At 52.0% G+C, this 26450-nt stretch overlaps 6 protein-coding genes across 6 annotated transcripts; all 6 read left to right on the top strand.

Moving 5' to 3' along the window:
* Positions 1-2858: 2858 nt before the first annotated feature.
* Positions 2859-3581, top strand: COL26b_004135 (uncharacterized protein; the record flags this gene model as incomplete). Its single annotated transcript, XM_053177016.1, has 2 exons — positions 2859-3125; positions 3186-3581. 2 exons carry the CDS (start codon positions 2859-2861, stop codon positions 3579-3581), a joined length of 663 nt encoding a protein of 220 aa, XP_053039085.1.
* Positions 3582-4030: 449 nt separating this feature from the next.
* On the top strand, positions 4031-6766 carry COL26b_004134 (uncharacterized protein; the record flags this gene model as incomplete). Its single annotated transcript, XM_053177015.1, has 2 exons — positions 4031-4946; positions 6135-6766. 2 exons carry the CDS (start codon positions 4031-4033, stop codon positions 6764-6766), a joined length of 1548 nt encoding a protein of 515 aa, XP_053039084.1.
* A 213-nt stretch (positions 6767-6979) lies between these two features.
* On the top strand, positions 6980-8624 carry COL26b_004133 (uncharacterized protein; the record flags this gene model as incomplete). The annotated part of the gene is made up of 4 exons (XM_053177014.1): positions 6980-7455; positions 7513-8041; positions 8119-8400; positions 8454-8624. 4 exons carry the CDS (start codon positions 6980-6982, stop codon positions 8622-8624), a joined length of 1458 nt encoding a protein of 485 aa, XP_053039083.1.
* Positions 8625-12263: 3639 nt separating this feature from the next.
* On the top strand, positions 12264-12949 carry COL26b_004132 (uncharacterized protein; the record flags this gene model as incomplete). Its single annotated transcript, XM_053177013.1, has 2 exons — positions 12264-12338; positions 12398-12949. 2 exons carry the CDS (start codon positions 12264-12266, stop codon positions 12947-12949), a joined length of 627 nt encoding a protein of 208 aa, XP_053039082.1.
* Positions 12950-20102: 7153 nt separating this feature from the next.
* On the top strand, positions 20103-21290 carry COL26b_004131 (uncharacterized protein; the record flags this gene model as incomplete). Its single annotated transcript, XM_053177012.1, has 1 exon — positions 20103-21290. The coding sequence occupies one exon, from the start codon at positions 20103-20105 to the stop codon at positions 21288-21290; it is 1188 nt and encodes a 395-aa protein (XP_053039081.1).
* Positions 21291-23658: 2368 nt separating this feature from the next.
* On the top strand, positions 23659-25328 carry COL26b_004130 (uncharacterized protein; the record flags this gene model as incomplete). The annotated part of the gene is made up of 2 exons (XM_053177011.1): positions 23659-24898; positions 24964-25328. 2 exons carry the CDS (start codon positions 23659-23661, stop codon positions 25326-25328), a joined length of 1605 nt encoding a protein of 534 aa, XP_053039080.1.
* Positions 25329-26450: the final 1122 nt, after the last annotated feature.

Genomic DNA, 26450 nt, shown 5'->3' with positions numbered 1-26450 from the left:
TTTTTTTTAAAAATAAAAAATAAAAAAAGAAGGAAAAAAAAAACTAAAAAGTTTTTGTAGATATAAATGAGCAGAGTACGTTCTTACTATCATATATGGCGTCTGGGATGAGTTGAATGGTGTTGCTGTTAACCTAGTAGTACATGCCTCCTCGTCAATTGGCCCAAAAGAAGTTTCTAAATTTCAATGAGGTCCTGCTACCTTTCGTATCCGACTTCTCGTCCGGCGTACCCAACTCCTCATCCTCCTCATCCGGCTTCCGCCGAGGATAGAACGGAACAGGAGTCAATTTCCAGATTATGACATTGACCAGAATAAACCCCAGTAAGAATTTGCGAAACTCGCGATCCTGCAAGTCTGTGAACATGTCGTCAAGTCGTCCTACGATGTCGAGTCTAAATGGCCGCCGTCTCGGAATACCGACTTGTCCTCTGTTTGCGGTCGTGTTGACACGGTGCACGGCGTAGGTTTTCCTGGTGATTTGCAGGGTGGGTTCTTTCGTATTAGGCGGGTTGTGGGATGGCGATGCATTGCGTGGTCTAGAAGAGAATGGTTGGTGCCTGGTGAGGATTTGGAACGCATTGGATGAGGTGGTAACTGGGCGTGGCAACTGGGCCAAGGGGCGGCTGACAAGGTTTCTGGTGATGGCTCTCTGGGAGCCGCGAAGTAGACATTGAAACATTGTTTCGGTGGGATGTCGAAGACGAAAATAGGTAGGGACGATAATCAGATACGACAGTTGAGTATGAATGAGTCTGCGGGAAGAGTTTTCTACACGGGAAAAATAGGGGTTCTTTTGAGTGAGTAATTGGGACATTGAGGTTACTCACACCTGACCGTCAGAGAAAATGGAAACCTTGCGTTTTCTTAGGCCCCCCCTTTTCGAGCAGCAAGTATGGAAGCACCCTGATTTATTTTGTTTTCTGCGTGTAGATGGGTGAGTGGAATACGCTCATTGTTACAAGCTGCGTCTAAGAGGGGCTGAAAAGTGCTACTGTTCCTAGTTCTATACACGTCCTTGTCTCCAGAGGTAGCCTAAGGGCCGCTCACGAAACGATATCTGGATCTGTCTTTGATGTAGGGCTGTTGTCTGGTGTAATCTCTTCCGCCGTCTCCTTCTCCTGCTTGTTGGGCTTTTTGGGGCCTGACATCGCACCGACGAAACCAATGACAATGATCGCCAAGGCCAGCGTCCAGAACCTGTATCTCTTCTGCTTCCGAATTATCTCCAAATCCATCTTGATTTTATCCAGCTTCTCGCTTATCTCGCGCAATGCCTTCATTATCTCGCGTAGATGCTTCTTTCGTTCAGGTCTTGCTGCAACGCGGCAAATGATGCCTCTTTGGGTGGTGCTGTCGCCCTCATTGTTGGCTCCGTCCCCCCTGTTGACGTCGGCATCATTGTTGACAGTGACTTTGCTTTGGTAGGAATGTTTTCTGGAGCTAGCAAGTAGTCTGAAGGCTGCGTATAATGGTTGACTTTGTTGTGATTGCCGGATCGATGCCTCTCGATAGAACGTTGGTGTTTGGCGCGATGCGCTTGGCCGGGCAAGGGCGGTGAGGGCGCGTTGGGAGCCGCGAAAAAGGTTTCGAAACATGACTCTTGATTTGGAGCTTTAATCCGGGTGTATACTGGTGTGGTTCTGATCACTGTGCCTCGAATGGGGATGAATGCCGTGGCAATTTCAAGATCATAATCATGCCTTAGGTAGTGAGAAGAAAGCGTGAAGCTCACCAGATACACAGCTTTGTCATTTACCATACGAGGTCCGGTGGCAACAGTTTCTTGTTTTTATTTCTTTCCTTCGAGGTCGAGCAGAGCAAATGGTAGGGAAATATCGGAGACAACACAATAGAAAGTTTCTGTATTATTCGCAGCGTATGGACCTATGCCAAAGGCGTCCCACGCCTCCGGTCGTCTCCGTCCCTCCGAAACTCTCCATCATAGAGCGCCTAGATCCACCTATTGACACCGTGAGGGTAGGCCGAGCCAACATACGACTCTCCCTGGCATCCCGATCGGCAAGGGCCGGAGGAGTCAGTATTCCGTCCGCAGGAACTCGCGTTCGATTTTTTGTTGCTCTTGTCCTCTTTCATCGCCTCTCCCATACAAGCGTAATCCGATTTATGGTTGTTTCGTGGCTGACCGTTTTTGATAATCTTTTCAAGGCAAAATGTCGTCAGGTGGTAACCTCCGAATAAGCCCACGACGAAAATGGCGCCGTCTAGAGCCCCCCAACCCCAGCGTTGTTTGATGTTCATGGCGTACAAGACATTTCTGTCTGTTTTTAAGTTGGACTTCGCGGAATTCTGTCCAGGTTTGTGGTGCCTGGGCCGAGGTTGAGGCGCAGGAGTTGTGTGAAAGTAAGTGGCCCGGCGCAAGGGAAACTTGGGAGTAGGAATTTTGTGCCCAGAGCCCCTGATGACGACGTCGGTGACGACTCGAAGCATTTTGAGGGTTTTGTTTTGATCTGAGAGTGGGTGATTTTGTGTGGTTGGCGGGTCTTGACTTCAGAACGTGATGAAGTGTGGTGGCGTGTTGTCTTGTGTTAATTCAAAAGTCGTGAGATATCTACCACTGCAAGTGTTTGTTGATCATTACGAAGATAAAATCCAATTCAAGACATGGCGTTGGATCTCTGACATCGTTGGAGCTCTGCAGTTTGCCCCGTTGGTGCCGTCCATAACCATAAAAGGTGTGAAGTTTCCATCCATGTTGGACATCAAGCTTGTTTTCTGGCGCCAACTTTTGACTTCGCAGTGGATTTACAAAGAACCTGAAATTTTTGGTTTCCAAATCCTCTTTCATTTTCAACTCCATCGAAGAACCGTCCTATATCGAAAAAAAATCAGAAACCATGTCGTTGCAATCCTGCGGCATCGCCTGTAGGCTCTTCAGCCTCATGGCCAGAAGCCCTCTTACATCTAGATTGCGCGAACAGAGCGGCCTGGTCATTACTCGCCTCCCTGCATCAATCTTCCACCCTCCTCTTTGGGGTCCCTCGGCAATCGTCAGAGCTCTCGCAACAACAGCACCCCGCGAGGCGGCTGACAGCCCCATCTCGACCCTCATCCAAAAGCTCCGCAACGAAGTCGACACCGCCCAGGCCCAAAACAGAAACCTGGTAGAGAGGCTTCAAAAAGCCGACAATGCGAACAGACGACTGTCCGTGAAGCTGGAATAGTCCGACTCGGAGAGACGCATCGCGCAGATGCGGTACGAGAAGATGAGCGAGCGGCTGACGGAGAACAACAAAACCATGGAGCGATGGCAGCAGCGGAATGTTCGTTTCCAAGAGCAGCTTGAGACTGAGGCAAATAGGAACCATGAGAAAGCCAAGCGCGATTTTGAGAGGAAGTGTGAAAACAACTTGAAGTCGTACTTGAAGCTCGCGGAGAGCAAGGATGCCCAGATTCGGGAGCTAGAGGGCATGAAGGGCACGGCCTGGGTGGTTGCTGCATTGATCAAGGTTGTTGGGGGAACCATTTGCATTGGAATCATTCTACGTTTTATCTTGTTCGCGGGTTTGGTGATTGAGGAGGATGTGAGGAAGGCGAAGATGGAGAATAAGAACGTGTGAGATCGGAGTGGTGTAGGTTGAAGGCCGTTTCCGATCGATGCCATTTTCACTGTGCTATAGAAACAATCTTTCATTCACTTGCAATAAAGGAAGGCGGGCTCTACTACAAGCACTTGCCGTCAAAGACTGCTTTCCTTGCAGGTCTGGTTAGCGTTTCTCACTTTTGATCAGTCGTCTGCTTTCGATTTTGCTTTCTTCCCTCACGCGCATCCTCTCGACCTCACCTTCCCACCCGCGACCTATGGCTCCCATTTTCCCACCCTGCCCTTACCTTTTCCTCTTTTCCCGCCTGCCCGAATCCTCGCGTCCCTTTTCCCGGATCTTTCCTCTTCAGACCGCTCCACCTACTTCTCTGGCTAGTGTTTTGCCCAAGTTACCTTACGGTCACTCTTTCCAACCCAACCCCCATGGCCAACCGATCCTGAAACATCCAAATCATTTGCTGAAAAATGGACGGAGAAGTCACTACAGCAGTCCTTCCTGGATGGAAAGCCCGGCCTGAGAATCGAGCACAAGCCGACGCCCAACTTCGGAAGCTGCTTGAGCCACGAGAACGCCTGAAGCAACGGGAGCTACTGAGACAGCAGACCGGCACAGACGCGAACAACCAAAGCGATGATTTTGAGATTGACCAACTCGACGGATCTTTGACAGTTCTGTCCGAGCAGCTGTACAACAAAGATATGCACTTCATCCTTGAGCTGATCCAGAATGCAGACGACAACGCATACGGCGCAAGCACCATACCCAGCTTCGGTATGAGACTGGACAAGAATGATGGCGACTGCACTTTTCAGACCGGATGCAACGAAGTGGGCTTCATAGTCCATCAGATTGACGCTCTCTGCAGAATCGCGAGTAGCACGAAGAAGAACGAGAAGGACGTACGTACAGGCTACATCGGCGAGAAGGGTATTGGCTTCAAGGCTGTCTTCAAAGTTGCCGATGTAGTGTACATCAAGAGCGGCTTCTACAGCTTCAAGCTGGACAAACGCAATGGTTTGGTCGGAACACTGCTACCTTTGCCAGCCGATTTCCCAGCGTCAAAGCACCACGAGCACGATCGCTCAGCGACACGGATGACACTGCTTCTCAAGGGAATAGAGCAATACGACAAGATCTCTAAAGAGCTCACCAAGATCAAGCCTGAGATACTGCTTTTTCTGCGTCGCTTGAGATCCATTTCCATGAACAAGGGGCAGGAAACCACAGTTTACTTGGCGATGCACAACGAGCATGAGGAGAAGCTTCAAGGTGAGACCAAGACCATTGACTGCCAGAAGCAAGGCGAATCATTTCGCAACAAGAAGTTTCTCATCACCCGAACGATGGTGAACGACATGCCAAGCGAGGAGAAGCGAGCAGGTATATCCGCATCGGAAATTACGCTTGCGTTTCCCCTGAACAAGTACGGCCAGCCGGAATTCCATCCACAGCATGTCTTCTCGTTTCTAGCTGTCGCTTGCCATGGATTCCCTGTAAGATGATCTGGACCACTATCTTCTACTTACAATTGACATTCTTTCAGTTCTTGATCCAGGGAGATTTTATTCTACTTGCTAGCAGCGAGGGTCTTTCAGCGGGAAATGCCTGGAATAATAAGCTAAGAGATGCCATTCCGGCAGCCTTTCTGCAGGCAGTTGATCGTTTCAACAAGATTGAGGGATGTCTTCGTTACTCGTTGCTACGCTACTTGGAATACAACGTTTCCTACGACCCATTCTGGAAAAGACTTGACGACCAGCTCACTCCTCACCTCCGACGCCATCCAATCCTTCGCAACAGATTGGGGCATACCCGAAAACCTGCAGACCTAATCTTCATCCCAAAAGAGTACCGATTGGAAGGCGAGCCTCTTCTCGACTTTTGTTCTGAATGGCATCTTGCTTTCGAACCTTTCACATGACGTCACGTGCCTCACAAGTAGTCTTCGACGCCTTGGGGTTTCGATGATGAACGACGAGATGTTCGTGAAACATTTCATTCAGTGGGTTACTGAAAGACAGACCTCTACCTCTGAGATGGGAGAGAAATCCTACGAATGGCATGAGCGAACGGCACAGATTTTGGTCAAAGTCTACTCATACAGGAGAAAGTTGCGGTCGCTGCCAATAATACCGACACTTTATGGAGAATTTGTCCCGGCGTCCTCCGAGAACCTGTATTCTGTGTCTGCAAACGATGCATGGACTGCGCCCTCCAGTCTCGGGCTTCAATTTGTTGACCCGATGGCAAACGAGAATACACACCGTGCTCGTCTTTTCCGAGAATTAGAAATCAAGAGCATTGATGCCGCCAAAATTTGCTACAAAATTCTTGGACTGCATCGAGAGCAGAAGCCACGGGAAGCAGACAGAACCAGCCTCATCGAAGAGGCTGTTTATTTGTTCCTGAACTGGAAACAGACCAGAGGAGTCACCTCCTGGAGTCGCATTTGGCTGGTGACTTCATGTGAAGAAGTCACACGTGCTTCAGACATCTTTCTAATCGGCCCCGATAAGTCGTCGCAAATCATCAAAAAATATCAGCATATTCCTGATGCTGGTATCAAAGTCATTCATCATGATTACTTTGAACAACTCAAGCAGACTCAACAAAACTCTGGCGCCAAGGTCGCTGCAATTGCCACAGAACCCGAAAGTGGCGAGACGGAAACCTCGGCGAAGACAGACCCCTTTCATCAGTGGCTAACAGGGAAAGACTTGTGTCAGCTGGCAACAAGGCCAAGGCTCACCTTTTACCACCGGGATTCTAACGAAGACAGATTAACAAGAGAACGGAAGTGGCTAATCAAGCATGCCGTGATGGATCTAGTCTTGCTGATGAGGGACGATTGGGCGCACTACGCCGCCAATCAACGTACTTTGATACCAGCGGCCAAAAAGCTGCTTGTGCCTTGCCGAGATGGGAAAGTCCGCGAGCTGCAGGAGACCGCTATACCGTCAAGTTCGCTCCTCGAAGCGTGCCCTCACATCAATTTTGCAGACATTTCCGAGCCAAACAACGACAAGTGGTGCTTTTTGTCGAACTTCTCGGTTATTGTGGAGGCCAAAGACCAGGCACGCATCCGCGAGCTAGAAGTGCTGCGCCGCATCACATCTCTAGAGAACGCCTTGGAGAAGATCCAGCCCATTTACGAGTATCTGGCCAAGAACAGATCAATGATGTTGAATTCAACCGTGTAAGAACTTTTCTTGTCCCAGATTGCGCCAGCTAACGACGTCAGGGAATCTTTCGAATCAAGATGTCTGGTTTTCCATCCAGACCAAGGATGGGTAACGCCAAAAGATTGTGTATGGAAGAGTCCTGCTGTATTCAAACGTACTCGAGCACTTTGCGAGGTACATCCTGATTGTGACGGTCTCTTCCAAGGTCGACTGGGAATCAGAGATGCTGGGATGCGTGAGGTAATCCAAGAGCTGGAAGCCTTCAAACATTCAGGTCAATCTGAAGATACAGAAGCACTGAAGAGCGTGATTCTCCTTCTCAGTGAGTATCTTCAACAGCAGAAACCAGCTGATGCAGAAAACGATGCCGGACTGCGAGAAAGAATCAGAAACCTGAGTATCTTTCCGGTTATCTCGGATACTCATTCCTCGGACCAGCAATCGGTTGTCATACTTCGGTCGCTCGCAGATGATTGGTACATTGCAGATCAAAGTGGATTGAGGAGCTCCTTTCTGGGACGAGTCGAGCTTCTCGACTTTGATGTTCTGAAAGAGATTGACGAACTTCTCCCTTTGATCAAATGGCTTGATATCGACTGCCTTCTATTGAGCACAGCGGTGAAGGAGTCGAGCAGTACTATAGGCCCAGCTGTGTTAATCAACGATTGGTCTCAATCTCTTCAAAGGAGAGCAAAATTCGCATCCTTGTACGTCCATCCTCAAAATTGGGATGCTATTTCTTCGCGATACTGATCATTCAATAGGCTTGGAAACAACACGGACGGTTCTACGAGCGAGAATGCTCCAGTGTATCGACTTTCGCAAGTCTCGAGCATTGTGGTTCGTAGGAAAGTTGGACAGATCCATGGTTTATCTGAAGACGGTAAAATTCTCATCGAGCAGACGGATGGCTTCATTGACGTGTATGTCCTGCGCGATCCGTTCGATAACCAGGATAGACGGGTCAGTCGGGAGCTTTCGAAGCTCTTCATCGACCAATATCAAATCACCAAGCCAGAGCATGTCACGCAGCTTCGCGACATCCTGGGCGCGAAGCTCAGCGAGATGGGAGATCTGCTGGAAGAGGTTGGCATCCGGTGTCCTTGGTCTGAGGAGACTCCTGAGGAGACCAACACTCAGTCGAGAACGGTCAATGTCGCCACTGTTTCGCCGGCGACATCAACAGCGGCAAAGAAGGTTCTTCAGTCTGTCAAAGTGATTGGCCGGACTCCGTCTGCTTTCTCATCAAGGCCCAATGGACATAACAGTACTGATCGAGACCGCTTCAAGGAAGTTGGTGTACTTGGAGAAGCTTGGGTAAATCAGTACTCCTAGACGATGAGAGTTGATGGAAGCTGACGATGTTGTAGATGAATGAGTATTTCAAGAAGCGGATTTCGGACTGGGACCCAAACCTACATTGGACAAGCAAATTGCGAGTCGAGAAGGGCTATTCAGACTTCGAGGGCGATGAGTCAAAGACAGCAGATTTCAAGTATATGGACGAGGAGGGCCGCATGCTTCCTGTCATGGGTCTTCCTTCTCCTGCTCAAGATTGGGGAGATAAGCACATCACATACCACATAGAGGTAAAGGGGACGGTCCTTGGAAACAGTGAGCCATTCCATATGAGCCAGCATCAAATGGATTTGGTAAGTACCTTGCGTCTTAGTTGATTCAAGGCTTTTGGCGCTGACTCTCGCAGGCACTCAAGTACTCGAAGGCTGTCCCCAAGGATATTTACGTGATCGCTCGTGTCTACCATCTGCGCGCGATCACCAGAGTCAGGTTCCACATCGACGCTTGGCGCTATATTAGCGCAGGCAGACTCGAACTTAGAAATGAAGGCTATGAAGTCACACCTGCGGAAGAATGAGATTGCGGGCGGGTGCATAGGAAAGGAGTTGGCTATGGATTGGTCTGGCTGTGTCTCTTGGAGAGTGCACATGAATGTTGGAGATGGACAAATACCTTGTTGAGATAGACTTTCACTTCTGAATTGATTGGTCTTTAGAAAGCGGCATAGAATATGCTTTGATGTGTTGTCAGATTGTCTGAACCCTACAGTTGACTAATTGACAGTAGTTTGTCGTGGGGCTTCAACAGTAGAAAACATTTCGCCCCGTTCAAGCGCCACTCCGGACTGCGTTTGAATATCTATGCGATACGTGCTATGCTCGAAACCATACGTTTGCCACCTCATGAGCCACCCGTCATAGTCAAGCCCCCGAAATTGAGCTTCACTCGTTTCTTCTCTTCGACCCAGGAAGCTCAATCCGCGTTGCAAGTATCAACGGAATCTGACAACCAACGGCTGAAGTCGGACGTGATCCATTCCATTATGAGGTTGGGGCATGTGCTTCGCATGTAAATGCCGGCTCAGTCACGAGTGCTCCCGATACTGAAAGGCCCGTGGATAATCGATTATGTTGAGTTTGGCTAGCAAAAATTCACAACCTTACGTAGTAGAAAGGGAAGTCGACAGACAAGCGTGTCTTCTACGTCCTCTGCAAATTTACGAAAGAAGGAAGAAGATTGCAAGTATGAATGCCTGACGCGTTCTCCGAGAGGGGGATGTAACGCATCAACGACAACGAGAGGAGACGAGTTCGTCGACTCAGCAGCTGCACTTTCACCTTACGCAAATATCAAGTCTTCTGTTTTTCTCTTATCACTCTCTAAGGCTGAAAAGCCCTTCTCAGCATGCAACTTAATTATTTGATATAAGTTTAGATCCTTGGTAGTTTAGATTTTGCTTCACAAATTACTTATAATATATGTGAAGAGAATAGATACAACAATTATAATGAGGACAATAAGGATGATGACGAGGAGGAGGACGACGGCAACGACGACAAGGACGACGGCAACGACGACGACAAGGACGACGACAAGGACGATAATAATAAGAAGTGTCCCAGTGCATAGATCTAGCTGTTTTTCAAACGATTAACTCGCCGAAGCTTCTCTACACAGTCCGATTCGTTTGAAACTGCTTAAAGCAGGGTTAGTGTCTTCTCTAGGCGAAGGTATAGCACTTATAAAGATGAGAAAAGCTATATGCTTTAAGCAAGTGAGACCTCTCGCCTTCGTGAGCAGTGGTTAAATAATAAATTTGGTGAGCAGTTTGCACTGTCATCTTCTTTGAGAAATTCCAATTCTAGCACTCACAGGCACTCAAGCATTCAGTGCTGTTCAACAGGGACCCTACAAGCATTTTCATCATTGCTCGCATCCACGACTTAAGAGCGCAAACCTACCGTCAAGTTTTACGTCAATTCTTAAGAACTAATCTCCAAAGGTCAGTCGATAATGGATGGCAGAAGTACGGAATTGCGCCTGCGAACGGGTGAGCTTGCGCGATGGGTCCATGGGAAGCGTGGAGAGAGACTGAAATGTGGAAGAGGGATAAGGACTTTGTTGAGATACGCTATGGCTTCTTGTTTGCTTCTAAATCAATTAATCTTCAGAAGCGGCATTGATCATGCTCGTGATATCACCTCTGGTGGCCTAAGTCCTACAGCTTCACAACTCATGAGTTTGTCTGGTTCATGAGCTTCTCCCGGAGACGAAGGCCCGAAAGCTCCCGGGGAACGTTGTAGAAGAAACTGGATCCAGCCAACCAACGCAACCACGCCCGCACATGTGAGAGCGCAAGCGATTTGTGGAGCTTCGGGTCTGGCTCGCTGAAATTGCAGTGAGGACGGAGACGGAGAAAAGGGCGTCCATGCCGGGGGGGACGTCTGTCATGTCGGGGATGGTTGTGTTTGTTGCGGGGAGCCGCAAGGTGACAAGGTCTCCCAAGGGCCCAGGCACACACAGGCGGCGCCCGCCTGCAGGGTGGCAGTTCCCAGCCAACGGGCGAGGATCAGAGCTCGTGTCGGGTGGAGAATGCGCGCAGCAGCGATCGGCAGAGCGATGCAGGAACAATTCCTGGGGTGAAAGAGACTCTTGGGTCACAGGTGATGTTGACGGGTGGTGGTGTTATTCATAGAAATCGGGTTTCTCCTGGCCTTGGTCAACATTCAATTGAGTAAGAGTATCAGCTGAAGATTTCTTCCGCCTCAGGCTGTGTGAGACAACAGAGAGGAAAAACACCCGAATGATAAGGCGGTTCCCAAGGTTCAATGTTTTTGTTTTTTTAACCTTTTCAGTGTATGATTAAAGTCTCCATCTGGTAGGCCGGGTTGTCCGGTGGTCGGCGCTGCAGAGCAGATTGCTGTTGCTTCTTGTTTGACAAGGAAGTCATTACCTCGAACGCGAAACTTTGTTTAAATTGGTTCAATCAGATGTTTAGTCGTGGGTCCCTTTCTTCCTTCTTGAACAGGTCGGCGCTCGGTGCAGCTCTTCCCTCCTCCTTCTCATTGAGGTGGACAGTGCCGCCACCCTTGTCACCTCCAACGCGCCATGTCATGCCAACCCGGCCGGCAGTCAGAGCATCTCCGTCTCCATCTCCCACCTCTCAGCAACCGCTGCTACCGTGATGGCGCCGCGACTCGGCGAGGACACCTGAAATCAAATCACGCTCTGCGACGGCACGTTCAATCCGTACGTAATTTTCCGCTGGGGTGTGGCAAAGATTACTTACTTGTACTAGCACCTAGCTCGAGTGAGGCGTCGATACGGGTGTCTCAGCACAGCTGCAAGCCACCACCAAGCCTCTTCAACGCGTCCGTTGAGCTGCTGGCACGTTCCCTGAGCACCTGTCATCCAATCATACCGCACGGCCGATGCCAATTGCCCGTTGTTATTTGTTCCTCCCGACGAGCAAGCCGTCCGTCCTGTCTGGGACCTGCAGATCAGCTCTAAACGATACCCAAGACATGACATATGAAGCGCGGCCTTCTTTATTTGCGACTCGAGAAGGAGGAAAACACTTCTGTGGCGTTCCATCAGCCAAGTGCCTCAAGGAGCCTGTCGACTCGTCGAGTCAATTGGATGTCACCCTAATGTGCTGCGTGGAAGTTTTTTCCCCAGTTGCCCGTCTCGTTTTGGTCGGCAACCCAGAATCAAGGTTGCATGTTCCTGGCCACCACCCCGGCTGGACCAGTTGAACCGCGAGTCGTCCAGGTCTAGCTCGGTAGCTCTGTGGTGCCGCTGGTGACGACCCCAGCAGAAATGCAAAGCTAACGCCTGGCTAAACCAAACAAGCGTGACGAGCTACCTTGCACACCCTCTCCACCATCCACTTCCCCCAATGACGGCGCGGGCTGTCGGCGCGCATACCTGGGATAAGCTTTGCGAGCCCAGCAGAATTGGGAATTGGACCAGCGAGCCCTCCTGGTCTTAGTCCTTGGAGATGGGCAGGTCTCGGCAGGGGTTCTCCGTACGTGAAAGTGGTGGCTTGAGAGGTGGAAGCGCATATTTATCACCCCCTTCCCGTTCCTCGACTTCTCTGGGCTCTTCTTCACGTCAAGCACCCTAATCCCAACGTCGACCGTCCGTCTCTACAACTTCGTCATCGTACCTGCCGAATCTCGCCTTTCGACTGTCACGTCTTACAACATCAAACAAAATGAAGTTCTCTCTCGCCCTCCTCGCTGCCGGCCTCGTTGCCGCCCAGGACTTCTCCGGACAGCCTGACTGCGCCGTACGTTGCTTTTCCCAACAACCATCTAAACAACAACCCGGCTAACAACTTTGCCATAGATCCCCTGCCTTCGCGATGCCATCCCCAAGGTTGGCTGCGCTCTGACCGACACCGCCTGCCAGTGCGCCTCCGACAAGCAGGAGGCCCTCGTCCCCGTCGCCGCTCCCTGCCTGCTCTCCGCCTGCAGCTCCGCCGACCTGGGTAAGGCCCAGGCCGCTGCCGCCGCCGCTTGCCAGAAGTTCCTGGCCACCGCCAGCGGCTCCACCAAGCCTACCGGCTCTGCCGCCTCCGCCGCGTCCTCCGCTGCCAGCGCTCTCTCTTCTGCCGCCGCCTCCGTCAGCGCCTCTGCCTCCGCTGCCATCACCTCCGCCGCCTCTGTTGCGTCTTCCGCTGCCTCCGTCGCTTCCTCTGCTGCCTCCGTTGCCGCTTCCGCCTCCCGCAACGCAACTGCTTCCAGCACCACCCTCTCCGGCAGCCGCACTCCCTCTGCCTCCGCCACCGGCACCGGTGCCAGCGCTACTGCCTCTGCCACCGGCGCCGCCGGCCAGGCTACTGCTGCCGTTGGCGGTGTTGCCGTTGCCGCTCTGTTCGGTATCGTCGCCGCCCTCTAAGCGCCTTCAGCGTGTGTTGAAGGAATGTCCAAATTGGATTGGGAAAGGGGGTTTTCGTTTCTAGCGCAACAAGACTTGGGATGTGTTGGATGATTTCTACAATTGAACGTTCTAGACTTAATGCGAATTGGACAGGAAACACCAAAAAAGTTTCGTCATGATCACGACCTGTTCTGTTGCCATGGCATCAGCACCTTGTCAGGAAACAGGAGGTGTATATTTAATTGAACAAATCAAGAACCAGCAGCCCTTCCTTCTTTTTGATCGACTTGTGACAAGAGGGACAACTTTTGCATGCCGATTGTGTAGGCGGCCTCTGCAGCCACTCGGGGATTTACTTCGGGAGAGGGGTAAAGGGAACTGAATCAATGCGGGCGCGGGAGGCAAACTCACAACCTTTTCTCTTTCAAGCCTTGATGGCGCAGCAGGTGCCGGCCGATGCCAAGATGACGGACGAAGTTTCCCGCTGCTGACGACATCCGTCCGGTTTGCCTTTGTACTTCAACCTTCCTTTCTTATCAACGGGTTTGCGTCAATTGGTGGTGGGCTGGAGGTGGGGTGGATGGCTGAGGCTTGGGATCCCTGGGGCTGTGGAAGCTTAAACTGCCGTTACACGCACACACACCTCTTTGGGGACTTGTGGACTATGGGAAAGACTTGATTTCCAAGTCATGGTCTTTTGTGCCTTTTCGTTTCTCATGTGATCTATAGCGGTGTTCGACCCGTACGCAGTCGGGATGAAATGGCAGTATGCGACTGATTCATACGCGGTCGGGGCCCGTTCACCGCGAGGGCGTCTGTGATGCCCATCTTGTATATGCAGAGCCGCCTCCAGATGTTGGCGCCTCATGAGCTTATAGTCTGGAATCTTTTTACAAATTGGTCAAACAAGTCAGCATCACCGAAAAGATGTGAGCTACATCCATCGGAGACCCAACGCATGTATTTTCAGTGTCCCGCCGACCCCGCCGGCTCTCAATCTCTTCTACAATATCGGTCTCGCTCAACATCCTCGCCATGCGGTGTTGCATGTCTAAGAAATCGCGATCTGGGAGGTCGAGCGTGTTGTGGGCTGAGAGGACCATCTTGGTTATATGGTAACCGGTATTGAATGGGTAGCCCGACGATATGCGCCCCAGAACGACGACTTCGTACTCGTTCTCCTGCAATTATAGAGGTCAACATCTGGATCGGATGGTTCGTGGATGAAGAGAAGGTGGATATACCGTCGGAAGTGGTTTAAACGCCAAGTGACACTCTCCAAAGTCGGAGGACACGCTCTCGTTCAGGGTGAGCACGTTAGCCGGCTGGTCGATACTCGAACCGTCGATCTTGACGGCCAAGGCGGGGAAGTACCGGTGTATCGACCACCAGATCGCTCTTTTCGCCTCGGTTTCTGGGAGCGTGTCCTCGGCGTGGTCTTTTAGCCCGTAAGGCAGTATATGGCGGGACGCAGTGTAAGCTACTGGTCCGGTCTCGGGCTCGGGCCCATCTTGTACGTGGTGGATATCGATATTGCCGGTGTAGACACAGCGGCGGCCATCGCGGGCGAAAGTGATTTCGCTTAGGTGCTTGATCCCGTTGGCGTGTTGAGACACGGAACCGAGGAGGTCGTGTCTGTGTTTTAGAGAGGGCGGTCCGAGGCTTAGGAGTTTAACTGAGTTGGACAAAACAGCGATCTCCTTAAACTTAGACAGGTCGGGAGGTGGTTCATCTAACTTACATGGAATGAGAATGGCTGTGAGCAGGTGGTCGCCGAGCTGTTGCATACAGGGTATGCCGCCTAGCTTGGCGCAAGCGAGAATATCGTCTACAAAGTTCTCCAGACCGTCATCTGGAAGGTGCTCGCGAAAGGCCTTGAGAACGGCGAGAGCTTTTGCCTCAGCAGGGATGTCTGACGAGGAGCTGTTAAGGATGACGTCGCATTGCTCTAATCTCTCGTGACGATTGTCATTTTCTTCTTCATCGTGTGAAGATGTTGAAATTGTCGACGATGAGGACGAGGAGGGGGAGGAGAATGATGATGACGATGGAGGGGCTGAAACACGCAGCAAAGGATGCGGTGCGATCAGACTGTGCGTGGAGTTTGCCATCTTGGGCGGTTCTCAGAACCCTGTACTGAGAGGTGGAAGTTGAGGGTCTCGTGAGTTTTTGAGTCGCTGGTGTTGTCACGATGTACGTTCTTATGTATTTATTATGCCAAATTTGGTCTATCAATATTTCCATACTTGCAAACGTAGATGGCCTGGGCTTATCAGATGGCAAAGACTTCAAGGTTGACCCACCAGCCCTGTTGTAGATGGGCATGGTTACCAGAGAGGTGCGAACCACTGGCCTCAAGGGAGGTCGGCTCTACTATCGGACTTGATGTGTTGAATACAGCTGCTATCTTTATTCTCGCCGTCATGGTTTTCATCGTTTCCATCTTCGTTGTCATGTTATACGAGATGTGTCCCAGGATTGATCGTTATCGTAAACACAAATGGAAGCTCATGATAGATAGACCCCAAAACCTTTGGAACGAACCTGAAAGCGAACTATCCATAACTTTTCCAGCTTATTCTGGTGGCTGGGGTAGTGAGATAGCTTACGAGGGTGTCGTGAGCTGCCCTCTCGTACGGCTTGGATGTTCTGGCAGGTCAGCCAAGGGACCGGCAGAGATTGGTTGAGACGAAGGTAGTCCGTCAAATGAAAAGCCTTATTGGATTCTGTTGAAGAATATGTGTCTTGAGCGAGTCTCTGATTGCGCATGGAAGTGACTAGAGCCCAAGTCAAAACCAAATGCTGTGCTTCTCAACTCGTGGTCGGGTGACTGAAAATAGGGCCGGCTACTAGATTGTACTGCCTTACGCAACGATACATTTGTTACGTATGGCGGTCATTAAATATCTCCAAAAATGACTACAAAATTTGGGTGGCCGTCATATGCTGAGACTGAGATGGGAGAGGATAATGATAATGCCAATGAGCATTAAACCGAACGAAAAAAGATATACTATGGACAGGGACAATGAAACTATTACAAGCAGACCCAATATTGATAGCTTCCCGCCCAGTCAGCATAAGTTATCCGCCCGGATGGCAAGACTCATGCCCATAATCCACAGACAAAAGAGCCTCAACATTACATTGTGTTCGAGAGGGGCAGGGCCGAGAAATGAGTTGTCGGGTACCATCCAATCAAACAATAGGGAGTAAGCAATGTCGCCTCGAACACCAGGAATGTGACCGTTTTGTACACATGTACACGCTTGTGCTTCAATGAGCGACACACGTACTAGACTACATCGTTACACGCGGCTATCCTCTAACATGGTCCATAAGAACCCAACATCCTCTCACATAGCATGTCAATATTTAGGTATCTGTTATGCTTTTCCATTGCATTTCATCAGTCAGCCATCAGAAATGACTACGCGAGGCTGTTCACGAGACGATTGTTGGAAGGACAGGGCACTTCAGCCCAACAGCGACATAGCCGGCAATGGAGTGAGTATTGCTTCAACTACACCACTTGGTTGTTGCACTCGGTCTATATACTACATGATGCAATCGATATCTGACATACCTCCCAGGTCGTCATAGGGTTCATCGGAACGGGATATCTTGTCGTCATTCTCCTAGTAGTCCACTACTTTTTGACGTTCGATCCAAGTATCCCACCGCCGAGTGGAAACGTTGCCGAAGCAGAGCTTCGCGCTTCAAATCGACCCTGTTCGCCCAGAGAAAGCGATAGCGGCCGAACAGCATCACACGAGTGGAAGCCAAACCCCATAGACACTCTGTTCTTGGGCTTTGTCAGAAGGGTCACAAGGCATGCATTATCGGGATGGAAGATTCTTTTACCAGACTCTGGCGGAGCTCTACTCGCTCGTTTCCAGCAGTGTTTAACTCAAGCAAGTTCTCCATTTGATGCCGAGCTCTTTGAAATGAAGTGAGAACTGATGCATCATAGTGTATCGCAAGTATGTGCGACATCCAAAGTATCACAGGTATCAGCATACTTACAGGAGGATACCTGTGTCTCAACCAAAGTCTCTCCGCTCATCACTGGCTCCTGATCGTGAATCTAGCTTGGTTCTCGAGCATCACCCACCTCTCAGGACTGACTATGCTCAGGCGGCATTTTCAAAACAACCCACTGGAAAGACTGATAAGAATGATTCTCATGTTTACCCTTCTCATCATGCTTATCGCGGCTATGATTCCAACGCGCTTCTTCAACTGGGAGCTCTTCTCGGGTTATGGTCGAGACCAGCCTAGCGCTGCGAGGAGACATTCTCCTGCCATCTGCTTCTTTAGCGCTACATGCGGAAGGGAGCTGTATCAAATGGACTACGACAGATGTATCAACGCGCAGCAAAATGACTTGACAGATTCGACTCCATTATGCTCCCCTATTCTCGAGACAACACATGCCTACCAGGGGATGGTCTTCACACTTGCACTGCTCCTCGCAGGTTTCATTTCACGAACGGTCAAGTTATCAAATTATCTATCCGCAGCCGTCAATAGGTGGATCAGTCGTCCTCTCGAGCTTCTCATGCAGAATATCTTGACGCGACTGGACCAGGTCTTCGTCCGGACAGGCTTTCCTGATTTTGCTTAGATTCTGTGGTCCGAAATCTTTGTGAGGCCATTGCTGGCAATCTCGATCCTCGTCAAACTTCACGTTCATCTATTCAACTCTGTACTCGGAGAAGTAAGAAGCTCCATTTCGTATGGATATCACGTTTTCAATTGCACGGCTAACACTTCAGGGGATACAATAGCTTTACTGGCTGATAGTGTTTCTACTACAAGGAACATCAAATATCAGGATAGCTTTAGTGGATGAGAACAAACTTTACGGCAGCGAACAAAGTACAATGGCGTGGCAATTTGGTCAGGTGCTCCCGCTTATTCTTCTGATCGCACCTCTCGTCACAATACTTGGCATTTTCGCCTCAAAGAAGAAGCTCGGTTCAGATCGGAGGCCATCTATACCCCTAACAATGATAACCACAGAAGAAAGAATCCAGAGCTACAACCCGGGATTGCTGAGCCAGAAAACACCCAAGTCGACAGCCGAACCGGAGACCTTGAAATCTACGAGGGTGCTGCTGAAAAGTCCAAGGTATCATCACGCCCTTTACAAACCGCATCTCAATATTCTAACTACGTTCGTAAGAAATAACCCGAAAGATCTGCCCAGCCTGTTGTCCTTGAACTATTATCAAGACACAACGTGGGCAAACTACTACTTGGCCACGAGCTTCGGTACCATCGTGATACACACTTTCTTCGTTTTCTGGTACACGACAGGATCACTTCAAGAAGGCGAAAGCTCCTGGGAAAGCTTCCCGAAATACATGTTTGACAGCTGGGGCTCGATCTATATTTTTATTATCCTCGCGCATGCTTCTTCCGGTCAAATAAGCATTCTCGTTGGACTAGCCGTGGATGATTGGCTGCGTTGTCCTAACGGATTGGTAGCCCGGGCTTTGAAGATTTCCGCATATGCCATTCTGATAGCAGGAGTCCATGGCATCTTTCTTTGGATGATCTATGACGTTGGAAACGATTTGTTGGAGTGGCCGCGTATGACTATCGCTTTTTGGTCAACTGTTTGCTGTCTGCATGTATCGTACCTTGCACTTCGGTTATTTTCTCTGTTCCTCAAGCGTTAAGCAAAAAAATTCGATGCGATTGTCTTTCTCTGATGGTTTCGCATGCAGTGAGTGAGGAACCACGTGTGAACAGGTCCTCGAAATCCAAACCAAAGACGAGTTTGGTTTATAAAGCATCGCTCAGCCTAGCAACATGCATAAAGTGAGACAGTTTATATCAAAATTTCATAATGAGGTTTTTCACTTATTGCGTATGCTCCGGACCTTCGACAAGCTTAGTCGAGGTCTTGGCGTGTGTGCAGCTATAGCAGCCACATTACCCAACCTGGGCCATCCACGCGGGAAATCTTAGAATTTCAGCCAATCAAGACCGACCCAACCTGATGGTTGACTTTCGACTTTTCAGCTTCCGACGCCATGTTGGATCACGCCGCGCCGTCGGGATACTGGAGGTCGGGAGGATTCGCAAGGGATGCAAGGAAGGATTCAGGACCCCGCGGCCCCCACCATCGGACCTTAACGCCTGCCAAAAGAGCACTAACACGGACCAGGTGCCCCTCCTCGAGCGAGCCAGAACGCGGCGGACTGGGTGATGGACGGGGATGTTGGTCTCTGAAAGGCAGGTTCGCCGGCGCACCGTCCACTGGAGGAGGGGGAGTCGGCCGGTTCCGCCTTCCAGGGCCGGTTGCGGTGTGTTGGTCCGGGCCAGTTCACAGTGGCTGGCCAGTCAGGCGTGCGGAACGTCACATGCAGACCACCCAACCCTCGTGGCAACTGAAGAAGCTCCCCACCTCCCACCCTGTCACTGGCGCGATACCTTGCAGTTAGCGATAATGGATAGCGCAAACTCCCCTAGCACCTGAAAGTTTTTTTCCCTTTCTTTTTTGTTGACTGATGCTGGGATGTCACCTCGATAAATTCCTCCCGTCGCCGTCTAGCCTCACCTCTCACCACCTCTGGTCCCCCTCCTCCTGCGACTGAGAGTTTTGCGCCGGTCTCGATTGCGACCAGTTTCGTCACGCGCTGCCCAAAGGAAGACAGGCCATCGCTGTCTCCTGTAGTCTGCTCTCAACACCACCAGCTCCAAGCTCTTGGACGACCATCATATGTTGCGCGCCATCTCGGCCGACTTCTTCAACTACCACTTCCCGGCGCATCGGTCTATGTGCCGTTCTATCGCAAGATAGAATCACCAGCAGGCGACTTTGAGTCTTTGCGCTTGCTGATAGGGGACGAGAAAGACCGAATAGCAGTGATATTCACGTTAATCACCACTTATCGCGACAATACATCTCAATTGGAGACTGAGATTGTCGCGCGACGACATCGCTTGATCGAGCTTGTACGTAGGTATGTCGACCGAATGAGATAGTACCCTCGCGCATTGTGTGCGACGGCGGCTGACCGCATCGCCAGGTTGTATGCCAGGCGTTGCCTCACGAATCCAGTCCGTACTGTCGCTACCGCTCTCGCGATTGCCTTTCACCACCACCAGAACCTCCGATCCTCAACGAGAGAGACACGCCTACGAGCCATTGCCCACGATGGCCGCCGAGGATACCCCCAAGAACCTCGACCACTCCCCGGTGACGACGACGCAGATCACCGGTGGCATCGACGAGTCTGAGCTGGTCAACCAGGGTCTGCAGAACATCGAAGCGCAAAAAGTCCACTGGTGGAGCTACTTCACCACCGTCGACTTCTGGATCGTCCTTGTCATTGGCCAGATCCTCGCCTTGTGCATCACCTCGACGAACACCTTCACTAACCTCCTTTCCACCAACGGTGTTTCAATCCCGGCCTTCCAGACTGTCTTCAACTACATCCTCCTCTTCCTCATCTACTTCCCCATTACCATCTGGCACTATGGAGTCAAGAGATGGGCCAAGATTCTGCTTAAGGACGGCTGGAAGTACTTCATCCTCTCGTTCCTTGATGTTGAGGGCAACTACTTCACGGTTCTGGCCTACCGCTACACCAACATCTTGTCGGCCCAGCTGCTCAACTTCTGGGCCATTGTCATCGTGATCATCCTCTCCTTCACCCTCTTGAAGGTGCGCTACAAGATCTTCCAGATCCTTGGTATCATTGTCGCCATTGGCGGATGCGGTGTCCTTCTGGCCTCTGACCACATCACCGGTTCCAACGGCGGTCCTGGTGTCGATCTGCTGAAGGGTGACCTCTTTGCCCTGCTGGGGGCCACGCTTTACGGTGTCACCAACGTCACTGAGGAATGGTTTGTCAGCAAGCGTCCCGTCTATGAGGTTCTCGCTTTCATGGGCATGTGGGGAATGTGCATCAACGGCGTGCAAGCTGCCATTTTCGATCGCCAGTCCTTCCAAGAGGCGACGTGGGACGGCGCCGCTGCCGGATACCTGGTCGGCTACACTCTGGCCCTCTGCCTGTTCTACAGCTTGGTGCCTGTGCTGTTGCGCATGGCCAGTGCAGCCTTTTACAACATCTCGCTGCTCACGGGCAACTTCTGGGGTATCATCATCGGCGTCAACGTCTTCGGCTACACCATCCACTGGATGTACCCCATTGCTTTTGTGCTCATCATCCTCGGCCAAATCGCATACTTCCTCGCTGGCAGCATGTTGGGCGATTCGAAGAAGCCTTGGTTGGGCGACGCCCAGGAGGACGGTGTTGCTGGTCTGGGCACTGCGAAGCTCAAGGCCATCAACGCCGCACGAAAGAGACAGGTTGCTGCTTCCGCGGGGCAGTTTGCTTAAGAGAGTGCTGTCGCTGTTGAGTGACGAATCCAGGGGTTGAAGGGGTTGTTTCGACAAGAGTTACGGTTTTAATGCAGGGGCATTCGACGACAGTTGGATGCCGAGACAGATGTCTTGGCCCTGGTTTATGTTCAGACGGCGAAGACGATCCCCTTTCATCTGCTCAGCTTGGATATGAGCACTCGATTTTCAGTGAGAAGAAATAGCTAATATACCTTATCATACACTATCAATTTGCGTCGTAATCTCAGCTAGCCCATTTTCGGTCCTCTCTCTCCGGCGCGGTTAGGCCTGGTGTGCGGAAAATCTCGGCCTGTCCAAGGTATGAGCCGCACGGGCATATCGACAGCGTCATGCTGCTTTCGTGGGTGGCACTGGCCGGTGGGCGCCTAACACTTTTGCTGGCCAGAACTCTGGGAACTCGATACAACCTTAGACTATGCCTAGCAAGCCCTGTTTCGCTCGGACGGAAAGAGAGTCATTCAGAGACGGCGGCTTAGGAAGAGAGTTTGGTTGTCTTGTATGGTTCAGTTGATTACTTTCTCTTTTCTCAGTTGCTTGTGCGCCCTGCCAAGCAGACTCATCGCTGTCGCGTCAGTGACTTTCCGGCCAAGACTTGAAGGCTGTGCAATTAGAAACGGTTACGTTCAAATTCGACAGAAAGGTTTGACAGGAGGCCGTCGAGGATGCGCATCTGGCAGGGATCAAGACTCCTATCTCGTCCCGTCCCACAAGTTACAACAGAACGCACTCAACCGCCGCGCCGGAATTTGGTCGCACTGCACCGCACTTGTCCAGTTTGTCATCTCACGACACCAGACTAAGAACCCAAAGTGTCTCTTCGTATCGTTGCAATTCCCGTGCGGACCGGACGGTGGGCCGCCGCCTCGGCACGCGTCAAGATTCTCACTACCAAGCCCTCCCGTGCCGCGTGTGCGTTCGTTGGCGCTAAGCAGCCGGGCGACGAAAGCCCCGTCCGTCAGCAATCTGTCTTTGCTGGACTATCGTGATTGGGGGCCAAGGGTCAACCCAGACCCAAGGAACTTCCCGAGGAGACCGTACAAATGGTGCGTCACCGCCCAGGCGGCAGAGGCACCAGGCAAAAGGCACCCGCCCGATTGGTCCGACTGCTCGTACAGAGACCGAAGACCAAAATACTCTGTGCATCCTGATGCGAACATCCGTTGCCCGAGATGGACCTCGTCGGGTCTTGGGATTTTTCTTGGTATTGGCCTTTGGTTATCTGATTAGCTGCCTGTCGTCCTATAATAAAAGGGTTTATTCCTCTTAATTGCTGCATGGTTGCGCTGGCAGGCTTTGATTAGAGGCTCAAGCAGCTCATCTAACAACCCTTCTCTCCGTCGCTATCTGTGTAATTTCCCGTCTAGTCCTGCCATCCCTACACCAGCGGCGACAAATCATTTCATCCTGCTGGAGTCTAAAAAATCTTTTGCCTTTCTTGCTGTAGAGGACAAACGCCGGGCTGTCCGGCGCGCCAAGACCTTCCATACACAAGAGCCTCCCCTGCCGCCGCGTCTCAGAATCCAGCAGTCTTCATCTCATGTCTATCCGCAGAGCCCTTTGACTCTACTTTACTCAACTTTACCTCGATCCCGACCAAGGATTGGCCCGGAACGATCGTCCTGAGGCGCCCGTCGAGCCCGATCGATCACTAAGAAAACCAAAAGAGACATCCAGGAAAAGTCTCCGCCTGAACGACCCCCCCCCCCCCCCCATCCTCCGCTTAGGTGCCCTCCCACACGGCCGACCTGCGAACCCTGACGTGCGACGGTTGCTCCGGGGTAGGGGAGCTTACGAGTCGTCGCAACAAAACACAAAGTCTATTTTCGCACACTCTCTCCGCCCCCTTTGGTTCGGCGAAAAAGTGGATTGTTTATTGACACTGCAAGTTAGTTACGCGTAAGTTGCAGAGGAAAGAGGGAAAAGGAGGGAGGGAGGTCAGAGCTCAACGGCTGCTTGTTGGAGCGTCATCTGATATAGACGCGGGGTGTTCGCTCGAACACATTCGCCTGTTGATCTTTCCGATCGTTTCTGTTTGTGTGTGTGTGTGTGTGTGTGTGTAAGGGCAGCATACGCAGGTCTGTTCTCACGTTTAGAAAGTCAGTCTCCCCCGTCATCTTTACTTTCTTTCATCACGTTGGGATCTAAGAGCTCTTTCTTTTCTGTTGTAACCCCCTTCTCTCGCCGGAGAGGCTTTCTTTCCCACACCACGAGCTTCGGGGGGAGAGGAACACAAACGAGACACAGCGAGTGCGTGAGAAAAGGAAACGGAGAAAGAGGAAGACACAGCAAGGAGGGAGGGGAAAAGAGACGACGTCCGATCATGGGACCGACTAACACCGACGCGATGATAGTGAACCAATCTGGCTGGGCGCACCTCCGCTCGGCTGGCGCCTCGCGCCGGTCGAGAATCATCATCGCCGCCCTGATCATGTTCCTCGTGTCGGCGGCGCTGGTGCTACAGCCCGACTGGCATGTTGCGACATCCGGGCTGCGCGTGCCCGGCTTACATCGCCCTGCGGCGTCAGGGTCTAGTACTACGCCCATACCAGACGGAGGAGGAGGAGGAGGGCCTTCGTCAGAAACGACCAGCGACACGGATTCCGGAGTTCTGGCTTCGATACTCACGCCGGACGAGAACGGCGTGCTCCTCTCGGCCGGCAGCCCCGTGTTCACCTCGCCCAACGGGCGGTACTCGCTCGTCCTGCAGCCCGACGGGGATCTTGTCCTGTCGCACAACGACCTCGACGGCTCAGCGCACGCGCTGTGGTGGACCGACACGGGCGACAAGCATTCGGGCGGCCGCACCGTTACTGTGGAGAAGAAGGGCGGGCATGTGCGGATGGTTGTGCATGCGATGCTGAAGAACACGTGGGTGACGGTCTGGCACAGCGATCTTCTCACGATGTGCAAGAACCAAGCAGCGCCAGAAGGAGGTGCTCTCGTCAAGAAGGGCGGCGCCCGCGGCAGCCTAGAGCTCTCCAACGACGGGAAGCTCACCCTCGCGGGGGCGTGCGACTTGCGCATCCCGCCGGACCACCGCGAGAAGAGCCGCAGCCTGGCCGTCATCGTCGCGGGGCTGTACCGCACGAACCACGTTACCTGCAAGACGCACATGGAGCACCTCGTCGACGGGCACCCGTCCTTTACCAAGATCGATGTGTTCGCGTACATGCTGTACGAGCCCGCGGACGTGGATGTGCACGGGCGCACGAAGGAGAGCATCGAGGCGGAGCTGCGGGCGTGTTACGGGACGCATCTGCGGTCGGTGGATGTGGTGCCTGTTGCTGAGGCGGAGGTGGAGTATCCCGGCGGCGAGGCGGCGATGCTGCTCCCGTGCGGGGATAGGTTGAGGCGGCTGAACAACCAGCTGAGGACGGTGTCGTTGGCGGCGCAGCGGTGGTGGGCGTGGACTGTGGCGAACGGGTTCACGCACGACACGGTGATGCGGATCCGGCCGGACACGTCGTTTTGGGCGCGGCCTGGGTTCAAGAGTCTGGAGGAGCTGGGGGATGCGTTGGTGTTGCCGCATCCAAAGGGGGAGCATTACTTTTACTGCGCGAGGATGAAGGGCAGCGTGGGTGTTGGTAAGTCTCTGTCTTGATTATCTCACTTGAGACTGTGAAGTGCTGGACTAACACGTGGGAAATAGGCCCGACTGACCAGATCGCGTACGGCAACGCGGCGTCGATGCAGCAGTGGCTGTATATGTACGACCGGTTCGCGCAGATGGTGGATCTAGCGTCGAACCCGGACCGGCCGGCGCTGCGGGACTTCTCCGGGTGCGAGGACATGCCGTCGGGCCCGCTGGCGAGCGACTGTCCGCGCCCGGCGCCGTGCTCGATCGAGTGCCTTGTTGCGTGGTACCTGGACGCGCGCGGGGTGGACTTCCGGATCGAGTGGGGGTGGGAGCAGAACCCGCTGCGGTGGAAGGATATCGGGATGCTGGGCGCGGAGGAGGAGAGGATGGCGGATCAGCATCAGGAGGATAAGGATGATGGGATGACGTGGGGATGAGGAGATGTTGAGAATGGGATGGGATGGGATTTCTTTTGTTTCTTGTTTTTGGTTGCTTGGGTATAGCGTGGTGTTGGGGTTGGGATTGCTTCGCCATGTGACTTTGGGCGTTTGGCTGGCGGCTTTGTGGGAACGGGGTTGTGAATGGTGAAATGGTGTAGAGTAACTCACACCTTTGAGAAGGACAAAATGAATCAGAAGCCAAGATCTGAAGGCTTGATATATTCATGAACACCATGCGTCCGCTGGCACCAAAGTGATCGATGTTCTAGACTTGTGGTAGAAATCAGGCCACTGGGCTGGGGAGTGGCTCATCTGACGCGGGGACGCTGATCACCGCTGACAGCAGGCAATGTCGGCTTTGGCTTGAGGCGCGGAGACATGGTGAGTGCTTCATTTCCACTGCCACGCATCGTGAGATGTGGTTGACGATGGTGGGTGAAGTTGGATGAGGTGAGATGGAACGTTATGCTCACCTAAGGCAGTCATGGGTTCGATGTGCGCGGGGTTCCGGAGTGGGTCTGTTGGCTGAACTCTTGCCCTTTTGGGACGGGCTCCGGATGAGCGGTGCGTTACGGCCGGCTGCACATCAGTTCATTTACACACTTATTTTCCATTTTATGAAGAAGGAAAGTGTTTGCCTCAGTCACTCATGAATCAAAAGACGCATGTCAATAGTGTGTGCGGTATAGCATCATAGCCGTTCTCGAATAGAAGACGACGCAACCACGAGAGACGGATGTCAACGAGTGTGAAGCGGACATCGATAGTGACTGTTTGGATTGCACGACTAAGAGGATGAAGATCATGAGGCCCAGAACGACAACATCCACGTGGAATCCGGCATGGGTGCGCGGAAGAAAAAAAGGCTTGGACTGGGGCATCTCCAGTCAGCTTGGCACGGGAACAGAACACCAGACCGGGGAACGATGGACGCTGTCAATTAGTTCCTCTCTGCCCCTGATTCGGCAGCGCCTCTTTTCCTCGGCAGTAGTCAACATGCGAAGGACGACAGGTCCCGATGTGCCTCGCTCGCGGAGCTGAACGAGAAACAGGAAAAGCCGGCTCATGACGCAAATAGCAGTGTTTGGGCCGGGATCTTGGCGTTTAAGGTGATGGAAA

The sequence above is a fragment of the Colletotrichum chrysophilum genome (genome assembly GCF_026319265.1).
Source record: "Colletotrichum chrysophilum strain AFK26 chromosome Unknown scaffold_24, whole genome shotgun sequence".
Taxonomy (NCBI): Eukaryota; Fungi; Ascomycota; class Sordariomycetes; order Glomerellales; family Glomerellaceae; genus Colletotrichum; species Colletotrichum chrysophilum.
Note: the sequence above shows the minus strand (reverse complement) of the source record. Positions and strands in the feature narration are given on the sequence as shown.